At 34.6% G+C, this 19,798-nt stretch overlaps 1 protein-coding gene across 1 annotated transcript in view; it reads right to left on the reverse strand.

Annotated features, from left to right (window-relative positions):
- Nucleotides 1-19,798, reverse strand: part of LOC109059432 (synaptic vesicle glycoprotein 2B-like) — a 28,181-nt gene that overhangs the window by 5,416 nt on the left and 2,967 nt on the right. The window contains 1 exon segment of the mRNA XM_042715160.1: nucleotides 1,883-2,572. Within this exon segment, the coding sequence (XP_042571094.1) occupies nucleotides 1,883-2,342 (460 nt within the window). The 5' untranslated portion in view covers nucleotides 2,343-2,572.

Below are 19,798 nucleotides of genomic sequence, written 5' to 3' on the forward strand. Positions count from 1 at the left end.
TGTTGGCAATCATGGCAAATTCACACGACTAACTAACTGAACCTGATGCTAAATTTTTGCCCTCATTTGCCCTCATGCCAAATTCCCAATCGCATATATTCCTATTGAAATGATTGGATTTTGCAAGTGAAAATTCGCCAAACAACAGTAAATGTGACTGCACTTTAATAGTCAGTTGACAAGCAACCCAACATAAAATCTGGTGCAGTGTTGAGCCAAAAATGAAAACAACTACAAAAACCTGTAAAAGTGGCTGACCAGATGCTATGCTCAGTTCTAGACCTGCAAGAAGCTAAAATGTCTCTGCAAAGATGTCATATCAGAACCAACCCCAATAGTAATGTGAAATACATGAAAAAGTGAGTGATGAATGTAACCTGATGGTGACTGCAGGGGGAGGTGGGCACAATTTATCTATCAAAGCAAGGTCAGGAGAAGCTATCGATCTGTCGGGCTACTGCTGACACAGTTATTCTCCACGACGGGTGTGCAAGATGGAAAGTGCTTGCTCATTCTGGCTCCCTGACGCTCACAGACAGTCTTTACTCTCATACACGCTACTTCTGCACACACATCAATATAACTTATCCACTCTGTCACTACTGGTGCCTTGAAAAATTCAGTCCAATAGACAGATTTGTAGATTGCCTTTATTCTTAAAATTTTTCTTCCTGTTGGAATAATAATAATAAAAAATCTATGGATTATCAAGCATCTCTTGACTAATGTTTCTCTGAAGTGAGATCAAACTAATAATAAATGTTAATTCAGGTCCTGCATTACAAATGAATTTTTAGTATGGACAAATCAAATCAAATCGAAAATAAATAAATATTTTTTTCCACTAGTACTACAAAGTGTCTGTCTCAAATATAAGGACAATCAGTTTGGGGCACATTAAGCACAACTACCCCTTTCTACAATTTCTATGCTTGCTTGGTCTTGCTTAATTGTTCTTTCTGAGGTGTTAGTCTGCCTGAAAACCAACGAGTCAGGTCCCCCAACTGCTTTACTAAGCAAGAGTGGATTGATGTAAAACCGAGCATGAAATCCAGCCGCATGAATCTCAGCCGTCGAGTGCCCCATTAGCTAATTTGAGAACATTCTTAATTTGATGGTCTCCTTAAGAACCAGCTGGCTAAAATTGACTGTATACCATCATTCAGGTCTGTCTCAATTCACAAAATCACTAGGATTAATTACACAAAAACTTTTCGTCAGCATGTGCATATGGAACAGCATTCAGGACTCCATAATCAGCTAAATTTAATTCATGCGGTTTTGCTTTTTTAGAAAAAAATATTCAGAAAAAAGGATATCAGCACATGACCTCCAACCATAAAAATCAATATATACACTAAGAAAATTCTCCACAATGGATATGTACACAATGGAATGCTAGCACAATGCTAACTACATACCACTACTGCATAGTGTACATTGTATACGGGCTGCTTTGTTACAAAATGATGTGAAATCGTACACATTATGCAGCGCTAAATATTTCAAACACTAGTAAACTACATTTTTTTGGCATAATGATTACCATTTGTATAACCACAGTTTTACTACAAATACCTATGGTTAGTGTAGCAAAACCATGGCTAATTTGTGGTTTCAGTGGTTTAACTAGTAGCAATGTTTTTTTTTTTTTTTTCTTTTATTTTTTTTTTTTGCTTTTATTTGTAGTAAAACCATGGTTAATTTTCATAAGGGTTAGTACTGGAGATGTAAGATTGAGTGCAATGCATCATGGGAAACCAGTACCTATAGCCTAAGTGCACTATACTTCCCATTTTGGCTAATTTAGTGGATCATTCAGGTGTTTACTGCAGAAATACTATGTAAGTATGCTATTCTGAACACTAAAACAGTGACTTACCCAGCATTCCCTTCTCAGCGTGGGACAAACACATGTCTTTCTCTGCACTGGGTAGCACCAAGGCTACTACAAAGCACTCCACGCTGTCCGCCATAAGAGCCAGACCCAACACCACAAACAGGGTCCACTGGAACCTCCCATGTCCACAGTCCTCCATGATGTCCTCGTATTGTTCAGCAAGCTCCTCCTGATCTGACACGACGTCCGCTACGGTCCTCGCTTTCGCTCTTGCCGCCCTCCTGGCAGCCTTGACCTCATCCGGGTGGGGGATGCCCTGGTACTCCCCTTCATACATTTGATCTTCTTCATCGTGTCCCTCGGTGACGTCACTGGCGGCGTCTTCCTCCTGTGGAGGGTAGTCAGTCTGATATCCATAGCCATCCTGTCCTCCCTGTCCATACGTCCCATAGCTGTCTCCATCTCCTTGGTGGTAAATGTTGTTGTGATAGGGGTCTGCCATGGTTTCAGAGATATTCTTATCTACACTGCACGTCGGAGCCTATAGGCATAATCTGTAGCTGTGTTGGTTTGTGTTGGTGTTCTTTTGATCTGCTTGAGTGTTTAAAGAAATCTTGAGAGGTCCTCAAGGCACCAATCAAACGGGTCCCTTGAGTTTGACGGTAAGGATGACAGTCGGTCACTTCTAATCACCTTTGATTTTCAGAGCTCTCATTGGGCCACATGCTGAGCCTGCAAATGGAAATCAAAACTGAATCAGTTACACGGAACCTTGGATAAATGCTTCAACATCAAGCATATAAATTAAGGATACATTTGAATTCTGTACTCACTAATGACACTGGTCTAAAAAACTTAATGCTTTATAAAGCCAAGGACATTGTGGGGAGTTATTGTCAAAACTGTTATTTACCACACTGGTATGAAAATATATGATTTGGGGTACAAAACAATACTTTGAGTAGCGCCCAGACTTCCTTATCAACCGTTTGGTAAATTGGTCTATTTTTTATGATGAATAGCACCTATCAAAGAGCTCTGTCCCATTACAGCTGCTGGTTTCACAATTGGTTTTACTGGTTCAACAAGATTTGATGAGATTTTATTTTACAGAAAGAAAGGAAATTTTTTTTAAAATTTATATCTACAATGTTGCTTGAGTGTATTGGCAGTAAAAATAAACACAATAAATCCAAACCATATAAAGAACTATATTGACTGCAAAAAATAAATACGTATCAACTGCAGATGCTGTAGATAGATAGATAGATAGATAGATAGATAGATAGATAGATAGATAGATAGATAGATAGTTATTACCTATAAGACCTGTGGACTCATTACAGGAAATGGTGCTAGCTGAGACATTCATGAATTTGGTGTGCGGGTTATTAGTTTAGTTTAACAGGAACCTTAATTTAAATTTCTTTGGTTGGAGCGAGAGGGTACAAGTGGGATCATCCTTTGAATTGCGAATTTGAATAATCGTATAATGAATGGCGAGGTCACATGAGCCTGTTCCATATTAATTAATGCTGATGAAGAAGACATGAAGATGATGTATGTATAGTCAGACTCTTTCAATCACTGATTTGTCTAAATTAATTACATTTATGGGATTTTATGGCTTTAATCAGACAGAACAGCAGAGAGAAGAAAGAGAGCAGGAAAGTAATATGAAACATTGCCAGGAGGCACGTGTGCTAATCATGGTGGTCTGCAATAACAACAGAGAGCTAGCCATTAACATTTCTATTTGTGAGTCCTAAAACCTCCACTAACTATCCTGAGCTGTGATGTCAAAGGTAAAAAGTCCATTTTATGTTTATAAGTGTGGTCAACAAGCAAAAAATCTACTGTAATTTAATGACTTAGGCCTTAGTTCCTGATCCAAAAAAACTTTGTGTTGTATGTTGTGCTAACTGTGTAAACACAACAATGAATGACTTTTAAATTATCTGTCACACATTATATTATTAAAAAGAAGCTATAAATTGTTAAATTTAACATGTTTGGTTTGGTTAGCCAACTAGCTTTACATACCACTAGTCTATTAAACTCCAAAGCATATGGGTAGCTGATTAGCAAGCCATCTAAGCATGCCACTAGCATATTAGTCTGCAAGTTAGCATGTCAATTTAAACATTTTTGGTTTGGTTAGTTGTAACTTTGCATACTATTATTCTATTAGCCTGCAAAGCATGGGACTAGCAAGCCATCTAAGCATGCAGCTAGCCTAGTAGTCTGCAAGTTAGTATGTTGTTTGCTGATAGCCTGCAAGATTAGTTACCAGTGTCACAAAAGGATAACTGGAAATGCTATGTTGATGATCTATGAGGAGATATTGTGAAATGTTATATGTTTTTGAATAGGCATTTCACATGGCTACATCTTGGAGATAGAATCTTACAACAGCATCTAGCAACAGGTGCAAACTGGACCATGCTATAACAGCCAAATCTCTGTGTTTACCTCTGCACAACGGCTCTAACATGCAGGTAGGCATTTCATTATTGCTGAATTTGTGCATTTTGCAGCGCAAATCCGACAAATTGCAACACATTAACACCTGCTAAGTTTAAGGAGAGATTAAATTAATCATGATGGGAGATACACAACAAAGGTTTAAGAGTAAAACACATTCAGTCTGTGTGAATATTCTTCAGGGTCATCAACAATACAGAGAATGTGATTTCCCTCAGGAATTGATCCAAACAAGGCCTATTAGAAAACTGTTGTTAGGGCAAAAATCAATCTGCAATTATTTGAGGCAGCGCACTCCCCTCCAAATTCCCATGTCTTGTTAAACATTACTTTCCATCTGTGCATTATATGAGAGGGGCAATATGGCACAGCGCTGTGCAAAACTGCTAGAGCTTATTAAATGGGTTTTTATTCAAGATTGATTCACTTCGGGGGGTTTTTTTTTGTGTGTTCTGTGTGGATAACAATGAATTTGTTTATTGTCCAGAAGAGGACTCCACTGAGGTAAATGTGCAATTTGGCATTTTCTCAGCCCACCAGCATCTGCGACAAAGTGGCTCATTCCCTTTTGACTAAGACAACTGAAGGTCAGTCTTTCCAGATGGGCTTTTCTCAAAAAGAATCAGTTGCAGGTTCATCTGATACCTTTTTCATTAAGCCTGCGGGAGACATTTGGCTCTTTGCAAACTGATACAAGAGAACATTTCTAGCTGTACTTTCTGAGCAGTAGTTACTATGACAATGGCAATAGTTTCTATGACAATCAGGCGGACTTGAGAGTTAAGGCAATGACTGCTTTGTTATTCAGGCTAAATATAAATGTGACCCTGGACCACAAAACCAGTCTTAAGTCGCTGGGGTATATTTGTAGCAATAGCCCAAAAAAACCAAACAAAAAAAAAACAAACAAAAAAACTATTGTATGTGTCAAAATTATCGATTTTTCTTTTATTCCAAAAATCATTAGGATATTAAGTAAAGATCATGTTCCATGAAGATATTTTGTAAATTTCCTACTGTAAATATATCAAAACTTAATTTTTGATTAGTAATATGCATTGCTGAGAATTCATTTGGACAACTTTATAACTTTTTAATTTTCTCAGTATTTTGATTTTTTTTTGCACCCTCAGATTCCAGATATTCAAATAGTTGTATCTCGGCCAAATATTGTTCGACTTTAATAAACCATACATCAATGGAAAGCTTATTTATACAGCTTTCAGATGATTTATAAATCCCTAATTTTCACAAATACAGTAAAACATCTACCAGATATTAATTTAAAAAGGTAATAATTAAATCCATCCAATTAGAGTAAAAAATAAATAAATAAATGAATAAATAAAATAAATTGTATCTAATTTAATAAAACATAAATAAAATTAATTGTATTTAATTTAATATATATGTGAAGTATTCCTTTAAGTGTGAAGTGTGTCAATCTCTGTACTCATATATTTTTCTATATGTAGACTATTTCAGTCTTTCTACTTAAAATGTCATGTTTAATTCAGTGTTTTACTTGCTGTCTCTTTGTATTTAAGGTGAAATTTAGTTTTTTATACCATTAATTATTTTTCAGTGTGTGTTACAAGTGAATAACTGAATAACCAAAAATAACTGTACATAAACTGACAACATATAGAAAGATTAGAGCTACTAACTCAAAAATAGCATTGCAATCCGTGCCATCTCAGGTGAATGATGTGTGTATAACAAAAGAGCTGATTTGTGCATGGCAGGGCCTTGAGAGCTTTCCCTGAGAGAGAACACACTGCAGCAAGAAGACAGCCATGGTAAAAGACTCTTCAAGTGCACTGCACCCACATCAAGCCAAATATACAACACATGCGTCAAATCATAGAAGCCTGGCCATGAAAGATTCAGTAGGCTAACACTCTGTTACGTGGAGCCCGTCATTCATTATCCATGGGGATAACAAGATTCATGTTAGTTGGTGGATTCAGATGGTGATATTCACAGCTTGAGCACAGAGATGGTGAACTGTCCAGTGGGAAAGCAAGGAACTGTAATTAGGTCTATGCTCAAATATTTGGAGGATGACAAATTACCTGTTAGTAAGGGGTTGGATGAAGGTCTCCCAACAGGAAAGGTTTTCAACACTGTTGAGATATTGGTAGTTCAATGTGATGAAGCGTGACATGCTATGACCATCTGAAACATTTTGCTGATTCTTTTTAATTATTATCCATGCTGTTATGACCTTATTTTAATTGAGGAATATTAACAGTAATTTAATTGGAATGACCAATTAAATAAACTTGTGGACAACAAAATATGACTAATAACATAATCAAAACATAAAATCTATAAAAATAAAATGTAAAAGTTGTTCCTGTCTACCTCTTCTTTATCTATGAACAGCATATTCTTGACATTATGTATGAAATGGAATATTACAGAATATTTCAAGATGGCAGAATAAAGCAAAAGGCACCAAAAAAGAGAGAAAAGATCGGAACAAATAAACAAAGTAATAGGGAGGCTGCTGTGAAAGAACTGATGTGATATCTTTCCCTCTCATCATATTTTATAGCTCATTATCGCAGGCGTGGCACAGCGTGAGAAATGACAGGCTCTTCAAACAGCCCTCATATCATACTCTTCCCCAAAATGGGAAAAAAAAAATGTCACCAAAAATGGCAAGATTGTGGATGGTTAGGTGTGTGTGTGCAGCTATCAGGAACATGAGCTAAAACTAAAGCCTATTACATCTCAGTATTCATCTGATCATTACAGCCCTGACTATTTACTATCCTACCCATCCAAAATAATAATGTTCACACACCCATTTCATAACTATATATTATACCATCCATGCAATGTGTCCCACAATCTCCTATGTATAGTGTTAAGTGGTGTACAATGTCAGTTACATTGTTTTTACAAACCAAGCATAAAATCCTGAGAAATCACACTCAAACTGGCCTCTTTTAAACATCAAACAGCAAATGAGAATCTCTCTGTATTTTAAATATTACATTACATTTTAGACACAATATTCCCAGATACTTTATGTCTGTTTTTGTTCATTCAACAAAAATAGATCCAAACAACACCACAGCTCAACCACTTCAAGCTGCAAAACATTGGCTTCTATCAATTCCTGAATCTATCAGCGTTTTTGAATCTCTTGTATGAATGATTCAATCACTCATAAAGACAAAACGTGTTTCACTTCTGAAAGAATTGGCTGAATGTGAATGAATCAGTGAATCACTCAATAAGACAGTTGCCACATTTTAGGCAATGCAGCCATTCAACAGCAATCAAACTGCTCATAATCAAATATACAGATGGTCTTGCTGAATCTAATGAGGTTAATCATATTTGCAGATCATTTGAAATCTGTCCTGATAATATTCACGCTTGCTACTCATTCAGATCAATTAGTAAGTGTCTTGTTCTCATGGGATCTCTGAAAAACATACTGGCATGGACTGGGATTTCTTTATCTTGCGTTACACTGTTTCTTTTGAACTACAAAGCTGTATGGCTTCCCTAAACATTATGCATGTATCTAGGGTGTGAGCAGTGAACTTTTCTAACCCGTGCATGCCTCTGTGGAAACATATTGTTGTATTTCCACAGATAAGCAGAATAACTTGACAAACACCCACTGACAACAAAACCACAGTCAAAATCCCATGTGGTTGACACTCATGTCACATCTTTCAAAGCCACCGTGACCATCGCTCTCATGACAGTGACATCTTCATTATCAGAGATGTTATTTCTAACCCAGTGAAAGATGATCTAATTTAGCCCTCCCTTGAAAGCATTGATTGACTAAAACTCATGAGTTAAGCTGAGAGAGGTAAAGTGTTAACTCATCATGATCTGACCATGTGTTGCCCCAGGCAGCTTCTTTAAAAGCTTAATATAAAATATGAATCACAGCTCCAGAAACACAGATTTAGACATCTTTTTCATTCATTTTCATGGTTCCTAAAACATGCTAGTCTCCAGGAACCATTTACGGACAGCAGGATAATGTCTGCACCTCTTTGGCAGGACTAATGCAAATCATGACACAGCCACTTCATTTCAGCTGTCCATTTAAAATACAAAGATTCAAACGATCTGAAACACATATATTTAAATAATACAGAACGTAATTATTTAAATGACCTAAATACAAATGTTTAAATTATATGAAATACAAATGTTTAAATTACGTAAAATTCAGACATTTGAATGATTTATACTTGTTATATAAAATTAAAATGATTTAATTTATATAAATATTTAAATTTAATTTAATATTATCTATAAAACTATCAAATATATAAAACATATTTAAAATAGAATGTAATTATTTTTAAGTTACATAAAATGTAAATAATTGAAATGTCCTAAATTATGTAAATATTTAAATTAAATTAAATACAATTATTTATAAGACGATAGTGCATGTTTAAATTATAAAAACCCAATTACCTAAATGATCTAGAATTCACACATTTAAATTATCTAAACTGCAAGTATTTAAGTTATATAAAATAAAACATTTTAAAATTACCTAAATGATGTCAGTATTTAAATTGATTCCCAAATGCACATTTAAATTATATAAAATGCAAATATTTAATTTATTGAAATGATCTAAATTATTTAAATATTTAAATTAATTTTTTTAAATGATTTAATACACACCTATAAATTTTATAAAATTAAATATTTTAAAATATTTAAATATAAATATTTCAATGATATCCTATTATTTAAATGATCTTAAATACACTTTTAATATTAAAAATATTTGTATATGTGAATTAAAATGTTGCTTTAATTTTTTTTTATTATATGCATTAAAAATAGCTCTTGATATGCTGAATTAAATTACTTTGGATGTTAGAATATCTTTTGAGTTGAACTAGAGAAAAAGATTTGTGAAGGAATCATTCTTGTTATTGTGAACTACATCAACTGATTCATTGAAAAGAGCTGACTCAATAGAAGTCAAATTTGGAAAGACATGACGGTGAGTAAATGATAAAGGCATTTTTCATTTAGGTAGAATAAACTTTAAAATTTTAAGAATCTGTCAGTGTCTATAGTGGCTAAGGCCCTTGAAACAAGACCTGAATGTCTACAAATCAGTAAATGAACTTCATTATCACTGACCTGACCTATCTCTGAGATGTTAGTGTGTGTGAGGGGAACATAACAGAGAGAATCAGTTTGTGAGATCAGTTGTCGTCATGACAGATGAGAGCTGCAATTTAATCCTGCTTAATACTGTGGAAATTGTATTCTGTCCACTGGCCACGGATGGCTTTGGATTACTCTCTCTCTCTCTGATCCAGATTTATCTGTTCCGTATCTCTTCGTTGTCTCATTGCACTTTATTTTCGTAGACAGCTGATAGCAGCTAGCATCTCTCATCAGTGATAAAGTCTGGAATGGAGACTTTCTTTGCTCACTTGGAGGAGGAAATGACAGCCTGCCTCTGCGAAACAAAGCCATTCCTGTTTGGTTTGTTTAACAGACTGGTTTTATGAACTGCTCACATAGACAATGAGGTCAACAGAGATCAAAATGGAACATATTTGCTTTCCTAATGCAAGTTTGTGATCTCATGGTAAACAATTCATTGGTTGTTACTGCAGAAAAATATAGTTTAGCGTTGCAATTTTTCAAAATATAACTTATTTCTCTGAAACAAATCTTTTTACTTTACGGAATATAATAGCCCCTATCATATAATGAAAAATAATACATAAAACAAATAATATAATATAATATAAAGAATGTTTTTTTTTTCTTTTTTATTGTATTATTTTTATATTACAAAAATATTTATTTATTTACCATTTGTCTAAAATGTAAACATAAAAAATAACAAAAGATAAATAAACATTTTAGAAAAAAATAATGATTTATTATGAGAATATTATGAATTTACCCCTCCCAATTACAAATCATATTAAGTATAATAAAAATTATAAATAAATTAAACAAATTATAATATAATATAATAATCAGTTTTTAAGGTATCTTTATTTTTTTCTTTACATTTAATTGTATTACTCTTATATTACATACAAAAAGATTTTATTCATTTATTTGTATTTATTTTAAAAATCTTTGTCTAAAATTTAAATGTAAAAAAAAAAGAAAAAAAAAAAAGTCTAAATTAAATGCAATTTGTCATATACATCTATAACTTGGTGAAAAGCTTTCCTCCTTGTTATAAGCAGCTGCATACAGAGCACAGTGCATGCTGATATATATTTCTACACAACCCCACCCAGCACTTTCCTCTCCAGCTCTCCCTTGATGAAACAGCCAGCTGGGTGTTATATAACCGCTGCTTTCTGAGTTCACGTATGCACCTATTTCCCTGCTCCCGTGTGCAGTTTCTCTCCCTTTAATCATGTGCTGTAATGAACACAAATGCATGCAAAACAATGAGCTTCATGAAGAAAGATATTTACATAATTTACTAAGGATAAACAACGCTCTATGAAACATGCATATAAAACAGTCAATCTAGCATTATAATTGCAGGTATGAGGGTTCATTATAATATTCAGTAATTAATCACAGTAAAGACCCAGGTCATTTCAGACATCTGGAGAACCAAATTAAGATGCTTGACTGGGATTTGCTTCTCAGGTGTGCCATGGTTTAATAAACTGTGCTCACTTCAGACAGGCCTAAGTCCCAATTTGTATGTATGTATGTGTGTGTGTGTGTGTGTGTGTGTGTATGTAGAAGTCTAAGATCATCACCCTTGGTGGTTTGGATGTAAGATCACATAAATGGTTAAAAATAGCTTTGAAACATTGAAAGATCTATACTGGGCGTCATGCATCAAAGGGTTAAATCTAATACCTTACAATGAAAGCAATGAAATGAACTACATGCACGTGCATTTTCAAATCTACAGTATCCTCCATTTTTAATCTTGTGGTAGCCACATATTCGATAACACGCTTTTAATACTATCACGCACACACACACAGACAGATCAGGAGAGATAAATACAATCTGAGAGGTCCATTAAGCTGAAGAGGAGACGCGTGTCTAGACCCACGTCTATTTCTGAGCATGCAGGTGCACATATTACTATAACAAATTCAACACAAGTTATTGATTGATTTCCATGCTTTGCAATTCAGCAGCGCACACATAAAACATTCTGCGTGATGTGTTATCAAGATCTCCAACAGCTGACAAGACTCCATTTGTAGCATGGCATGTGTTAAGTTAAACAACTTGTGTTTATACGCTTTCAGCACTACAGTGTTAACTGTAGATGATGAGATTTAGTACAGATAAGCAGCTGTGGATCACCCAGTGTATCGTGAATAGCATCCTAGTGCTAATGACAACCAGAGGTCTGTATTAGCGAGACCCATTAGGAACACACTGAGTGTTATTGATTTCCTTGACATGACGGGGGTCATAAATGTCCTCGTATCCATTAACCAAATGTTACCCTTTGGAAGACTAAATTATCTTTAAATGGTAGGTTTATGAGAGCAAGTATATAGATAACATGTGGTATTTTATCATCTCTGATTACAGCTATAGTATATAATTAAAATTTAAACAAATAACCAGTAGTCTCTGAATCAGGTGCGTTTGGACCGCAAAATTAGCATTGTGTTTGAAAATGCATGAGCAGGGTTAAGAAATAAGTGAACAGAAAAGCTTTAATGAAATATAATTTTTTTTCCCATTGCAACTTGTATTACATACAAGATTATATAAGTTATTTCTGTCCCACCAATTAATAATAACTGTTTTCCAAATCCTCTGCCCTCTCCATCTCTCAGTGGCAAATTAGTTTGAAATGAAATATTATGACTTCTTACGAATTTGCCAAAATGTAAAATAGTTACAAATTGCCATGAAAGAGTGTTGTACAGTCTTAAGATATTAAACTATGATATGAGAACTTTCTGAGTTAAATGTGATATTTTATTGAAAATATCCTGATAATATAATTGGACAGGTTTTATTTTAGAAATTGGCAATTGATTGGACATTGAAAAGTGGGCATCATGTACCAGAATGAAGTTAGACTGACTGCAAAATTGCTAAAACAGAGGTTATATCCATGCAGCCTCAGTGATGTCAGCAGAAAAAGCAAAGCCGTTTCATGAAGATCAAGTTTTAATTAATAAATGATGAATATGATTTGATTTCATATTGACTTATACAGTAAATATCTGAAAATTGACGCACACTACCCAATCAAATGTGAACCGTAACACATGCTTAATATAAAACAAGGTGGCTCATCCTCTTCGAATGGATTTGCATAGTTAAAACCACCAATGCACATAAAATGTCTTTGTCCGAATGCATAATTATTCAATTAAAAAGCAGCACAAATGGAGTAAATCAGAGAGGCTCAGGATGAAAAGCTGTCATGTCGATCTATTAGGGAGAACCCTGCTGTGAGCGGAGCTCTAGTAAAATATTAAAGAGTCTGCAGACACTCATGCACTTGCTAAATTCAGCAACATTTTCTTCTATAGCTGACCATTAATACCTGTATATGTTTTATTTATTTATTTATTTTAATTCAGTTTGTTATTTGAAGAAAGCTCCACACCTGTCATGCTCTTCACACATAAAAAAGATTTAAAAATAGCACTAAATTGTGGTGATGTTGACTGTGACACCTGTCATGCTCTTGACAGATAAAACAGATTTAAAAAAAGGTTAATCCTCATGGTTTTAGGAAGCAGGTTCAAACAAAAGCAAAGAGGAGTGGGAGAAAAAGAAAGCTCTTTTTGCAGTACATTAAAGCGTGAGTTTCAGTTTTTTCTGCTCTCTCCTGAGACTCACTGTCTGGAAAAATGCTTCTCTCGCAAACATAAAACACAAGCCAACTGTAGGACTGCAGAACTGGCATTACATTAAAGCTATGTTGAAAAAACAGAGCTCTTTTGCACAAGCTCACATTCACTTTTGTCCTTGTAGCTTAGTTACAGATGACTAAATACATGAGCAGTCGATAAAGACAGGCTAAAAGTTTAGGCAGAAAGTACAAACATAACTCTTTGTATAACAAGATCTCAACATTAAATGCTATTAGATTTGACATCTTTGCTCTATATTTGGATCACCATAGAAAAATAAGGTGGATTGAAATATATTTTTACTCAGAAATTGCTATAAATTTCACAATTAATTACAAAGACATGTCTGTTAAAACATTTTATTAAATGTGAAATTTAGAATTTTGAAGTGTGTGCATATACATACATACCAGAAACATTTAATATATTAACATATCATATCAACATCAATATATTAATATATCAGTATCTGCAGAATTCACCCATCTTTAATAACTTTTATAACATACATCTAAGGATCTAAGGGAATCTGTGAGATTGGATATGTATGAATGCAGTTATCATGAAAATTATTCAAAATACAGTTAAATGTTTTTAGTTTTTACTTACAATAGTGACACAGGGTAAGGTTTGATTTGACCCATTGACCCATTGCTAAGCCCTGTCTCAAATAATACTTTTCTAAAGTATGTCTAAGGAGGAAATCTGTGTATTTTGATATCTATACATGCATTTTTGTTCCTTAAAATTTATTTAGAATACAGTAAAATGTTGTTACTTTTCACTTTGAATAGTGACATAAGGTAAAGTCTGAGTAAACAACAGTAACCAGTTTAGCACAAATTAAATTCCGTGCAACGAATTCAAACATGGCTGAAAATGAATTTAGACTCATATTTTTTTTAATAATAGCCAAAATATTCATTAAAAAAGCAAAATTTTTTTTGCTTTTTAAAAATGACATGCATTCCAAATGAGCAGATTCCATGTGGGCCTGGATGTATCCATTTATCCTTGTGGGAATTGTATGCTATTTTGAAAAGTCTGAGTATATGCCAGCTCTACTTTGGAGCTTTAGCCTCATATCTGACTGTGAAACATTTCACATTTTAGTGCAAAAATTGGTCCGAATTTGATGCCGTGTTTGAGCTTCGCTTCTGCTAACTCAAAGCAGTCTCCAAGATTTGTTTTCGCCCTGCATTCCCTTGCCGCGAGGTGCCTCTAATAAGTCATATTTCTAAAACATGTTTTCTGCCTTTGATCACCAGGAATACACAGAGGAGCAGTGTGAAAGCCACAGAAGACAGCTAATGATCCAACAAAATCTGGGATGGGGAGTTAGAAACGCTTTTTCTAGGTTTGCTTGACAGGTTAAGTTGCCAGTATGAATAAGTTCACCTGCAGTTGTACGTAGCATACAGAAGAGAAGCATTTATTACACAACTAGCTTCATCATGAGCGATTAATGAACAGTTTTTGTATCTGAGAAAGGCTATAATGGCTCTTCTGGTGCCTGTGAGACATTTAGAGGATATAAATAATGCATATGTTTTCATTCATTGCAAGTAGATCCCCCAGCCTTCGGTACACAACTAGCACGCACACTATAAACACACAACTTGCATTCAACCACACATTTCTGAACACACATGCTGGAGTGAACTGAAAGTGATAAATATCAATTTTATAGTTAAATCAGTTCACACTCTTGCATCATCTCATTTTCATAAATTTGATGCTTTTTACGTCAGAAGGAGTAAGCCAACAGATTTCTCTTCTATTCTGTGAGTATCTATCTAAATACTAAATTAGCAAAAGTAAGTTTAATAATGCTTCCAGCAAAACCTCCCTCTGTGATTGATGAGTGTTCTGCTTTCCGAAAGTGGTGACGATCGTGCACTTTATCTTATTAAATTATTGCATCACTTAGTCACTGCAGGAGAAATATTTTCACTGTGTATCGATTATCTAACTGCTTCCAAAATCTACTAAGCAGCAACCAGATGCTCATTGATTCATTCTATAAACGGAAGCATCATCTAAACACCTAAATGTCTTTATTTTAAAGAGAAACTCCCTTTGGCTGAGTTTTCTGTGCACTGAAAGCCTCTGTGAGCTTCAAACATGGTTCTTCCCTTTAATATTTCATAAAGTTTTAATCTGCAGAGAGCCTCACTGTACATTGCAACCCTTAAGTATGGACTTTCAAGGCAAAACAAAGCAAAATAAACCATGTAATACACTATATCACTATATTTATATACACAAAACATAAACTTTCTTACCGTCAAATTATGCTGATTATGCAACAAAAAAAGTCCTTTGATTTTTTAAAATGTCAAATTTACAATCCCCCAAAAAGCTGAGCATCCGGTAATGACGGCCTGTGTTCAAACATGAGAGAGAGGCATCATCCAGAGAGCCAGCGGAGATGCTGAACAGGAAGATTAGGATGCGAGCGCTCCCATTCGCACTCTCCATCCCTCCTCCCGATCCGTTCATTATAGGAGGAGCTCCCTGAACACGCCCAAGCAACTCACAATGGTAGCATCCATCCCTACCTCTGCTCCTCGCTCACTCCCACATGTGCCAAAGCTGGCGGGAGGGAGCAGCTTCTGTTTGTGATAGAGAGAGAGATGGAGGGCGAGATACTGTAGAGAAAACAAGAATGCAGGGAGGAGGAATTGGGCTTGGCAGATGGATAGTTGCTGATGGAAGGGGGAGGGGGTCTCGGCTTTATAAATGATGGATGGGTTTGGTTAAGTGGACTGGGATGAATATGCAAAACACTTTACTATAGCTAACCCTAAATCTATCTATCTATCTATCTATCTATCTATCTATCTATCTATCTATCTATCTATCTATCTATCTATCTATCTATCTATCTATCTATCTATCTATCTATCTATCTATCTATCTATCTATCTATCTATCATAAATCGGTCCTACATTCAGCTCATAAAAGAAAAATGCATCACTATTCTTACCGACTGTAGTGCTCTCACCTGGCAAGGTGTGTGTGTGCCAAAGTGCTTCAGGGTTTGCCATATGGAAGTGCTGCATAGTCTGTACTTAAGAACAATGAATTGCGTAGAGCCTGATGCAAAACCCTCCAACAACTCAGATGTGAATAAAGCAGATGCCGTAAACACTGTTATTGGCTCACCTACCCGAGGCTTTCTGCTTGACCCGACTTGCACCAGATGTATTTATTAAAATATTTAAACAGTTTGAGTCATTTGTGTTGACAGACATATGTGACTTTTTAACAACATTCTGATTTGAAATGCTTTTCTAGTGTTCCCGTGTATTGTGTTCTGTTGACTCATTATGTTTTTGAAAGCAGTCTCTTATGCCCACTAAGGCTGCATTTATTTGATTTAAAAGTGAAACAGTAAAAATGGTATTGTGAAATAATATTGCGATTTAAAACATCTGTTTTCTATCACTATATATATATATATATATATATATATATATATATATATATATATATATATATATATATATATATATATATATATATATAATGTGATGGAATTTTAGAAGCTGATTTTTAGTGTATCACATCTTCCACAAAAAAAATATTATACAGCAGTTTTCAAATAAGAAATGTTTCTTGAGCAGGAAATCACCATATTAGAATGATTTCTGAAGGATCATGTGATACTGAAGACTGGAGTAATGGCTACTGATGTACATTGCCATTACAGGAATAAATAACAGAAAACAATTAAATCAGTAGTAGTGTTACCTCTTTTAGTTACAGTAGTTAGTCTCCAAAATGTGTTTGCATCAGAGAAGATTATTATAGCACAAAAAGAGAAACGAATAAGGCAATAGATCAGATTTGTCTGAATCATGCTCATATTGATAATCAACCATGTTCTTGCAGTATTTCTGCACCAACCTACTGCATAATAGATTTGGAACCTGCTATGATGAATACAGTCATGCAGCATTTATATGATGCAGGGGGAGAGACTTTCTGCCTAATATAATATGGACCTCAAGCAAGTTCAGTGTGAATCGAATGCTTCCTCTATGTGTTCTTCCCCTGCACTGCCCTGTGGTCCACCCTGCTGGGCCGTCATTATAAAGAGTGGATGTCTCGCACAGGAAAAGGGAAAAGCTCACTAATCCCACACCACATAATTCTGCTTGCAAGAGGATTAGGGTCAGACGTGGACACAGCCCGTGACCAGATTTAAATCATACACCCTTGCCCACCCCTCATCTGCCATCATCATCTTCATCATCTTCATCATAATCACTGCCCTGTACTCTGGAATTAACCAAAACAAGAGACTCTCTGAGGTTGGGAAAACACGCTATATATTGTCAGTCAATCGAGTAATTGTGTTGTTTCTGAGCCAAAGCTTTGTCTATTTCTGCTTGGGTGGAAATGAACAATTTCTTCATCCATGTGAGGAAGACAGGAACATCACAGGTTGAGATGCAACTTGAGACATTTTTGGCAATATGAGAGTTTTAAACAATCTTCACATTTATAAAGTCAAACAACAGTTAAAAAAATGGTAACACTTTACAATAAAGTTTTATTAGTTAACAATAACTATCTATGAAAAATACTAATCTCAGTTAATTTCAACATTTACTAATACATTTTTAAAATCAAAAGTTGTATCTGTTAATATTATTTAATGGACCTTAGCTCATGTGAATTAATGAACATTTGTATTTTTATTAGCTACTGTTAACAAAGACAAAAAAAAAACTGTAACAAATGTGTTGCATATCGTTAGTTAATGCAGCAACTAATGTTAAAAGGATATTTTACCTAAAAATGAAAATTCTGTCATTATTTACTCTGAGAATGTGGGTCATAGGTCTAAAAATGTTTATATAGTGTCAAAAAAAAAAAAGCCATTACAACATATAATGTAGAGTATTAAAAATGGATATTCAGTTTTAGATTTGATACTTAACACTTAATTGAACTGAGCCATTACAACATATAATGTAGAGTATTAAAAATGGATATTCAGTTTTAGATTTGATACTTAACACTTAACAGTGTTATTAAATTAGAGTTTTTAAAACTTTAGGTGTAAAAATAGGTGAAATGAGCATACATTATGAAATATCCAATTTGGACTGATACAATAAGTTTAAAAAATCTATAATATTGCCAGATAACTGATGTGAAACTGATATGATGCATCCCTTAATGCACTAACTGCTGTGTAACATATAAGCAAAATGCCATAATGACTTGATAAACACCTATCCATTCTAAGACCCAAAGCAAAGCAAATTTTCCTTGCAGCACCACAGAATTACCTTTGGTTCAAACATTTAATTTTTGAAAAAGCTACTTAGAGGAAACTTGGTCTGTATAGTGCAGAATCATTGTACTTATATTTCAACACTGCTTAAGTACTGTTCTGGCTCGGAAACAACATTCCTTGTCCATCACTTAGGAACGATGGGCCAAGGACTGACTGAATGCAGTATATAAGCATTGGCTTGAATTTAACTAGAATTAGATTTTTTGGGACACACAAATCAGTCTACGGCACATAGTTTCACTAGTGTATCAATAAACGTGAAACCTCAGATGCTGATTACAACTTCCAACAGCTCTGCCTTAGAAAGCCAGTGACTGGCTGCTGCTCAAACTATAGTCCCACCCTCTCTGAGAAAAAAAAAAAAACTGGGGCTGCTGAGATTTTTATTGTTGGTATTTGGTGGCTTGAGTGCAGATGAACGTTTGGTATCCCTCATCAGCAGATTAGATGACTTTACATTAATCAAACCAGGCCAGCCATCAGTGAGCTCTGGAGTAGCTCATCATTAAAGTCTAAAAAGGACTAGGAAGAGACCCCCCAGTCCCCCATTAGATATAAATCAGAATGAAACTAGCAGTGAGTGCTTTGCCGAAGCTCTCATCTGCTCTGGACGATCCACCAATAAAAACCAGTGATAAACTGCATGAGCGAGAACAAGGTCCTGAGATTCACTGCAGCGAGGGGCCTCAGAGCAATTAGCCATTGCAGTTTCTTAATAGAACAATTCATTATGAAGTCGAACACATTAAGTGATGTAGATTAGAACGTCTATATCTTCATCTATGTATATATATATATATATATATATATATATATATATATATATATATATATATATATATATATATATATATATATATTTAATAAGTCATGTGGCTGAACAATAAAGGAAATATAATGGTATATATATCGTTACTTATCAAATGTTGCTCTCTATAACTCTGAACTGCTGGATTCACAGCCTGTCATCACATTTCTGCCTATAATTATTTCCTAGAACTGTCTGACACATGTCTCCATGAAAGAAGATTTGGAGTTTTGTGGTTTTTAGTCCATATCTGTCAGCTTTGAGGTCATTTATATGCTAGTGTACACCTAAAAGTTGGCTAAATGTACATTTAGCATATATGTGACCCTGGACCACAAAACCAGTCTTAAGTCACTGGGGTATATTTGTAGCAATATAGCCAAAAATACACTGTATGGGCCAAAAAAATTTTATTTTTAGGATATTAAGTAAAGATCATGTTCCATGAAGATATTTTTTACATTTCCCATTGTAAATATATATATAAAAATTTTTTTATTAATAT

This window comes from Cyprinus carpio, chromosome A25 (assembly GCF_018340385.1).
Source record: "Cyprinus carpio isolate SPL01 chromosome A25, ASM1834038v1, whole genome shotgun sequence".
In the NCBI taxonomy this organism is placed as follows: Eukaryota; Metazoa; Chordata; class Actinopteri; order Cypriniformes; family Cyprinidae; genus Cyprinus; species Cyprinus carpio.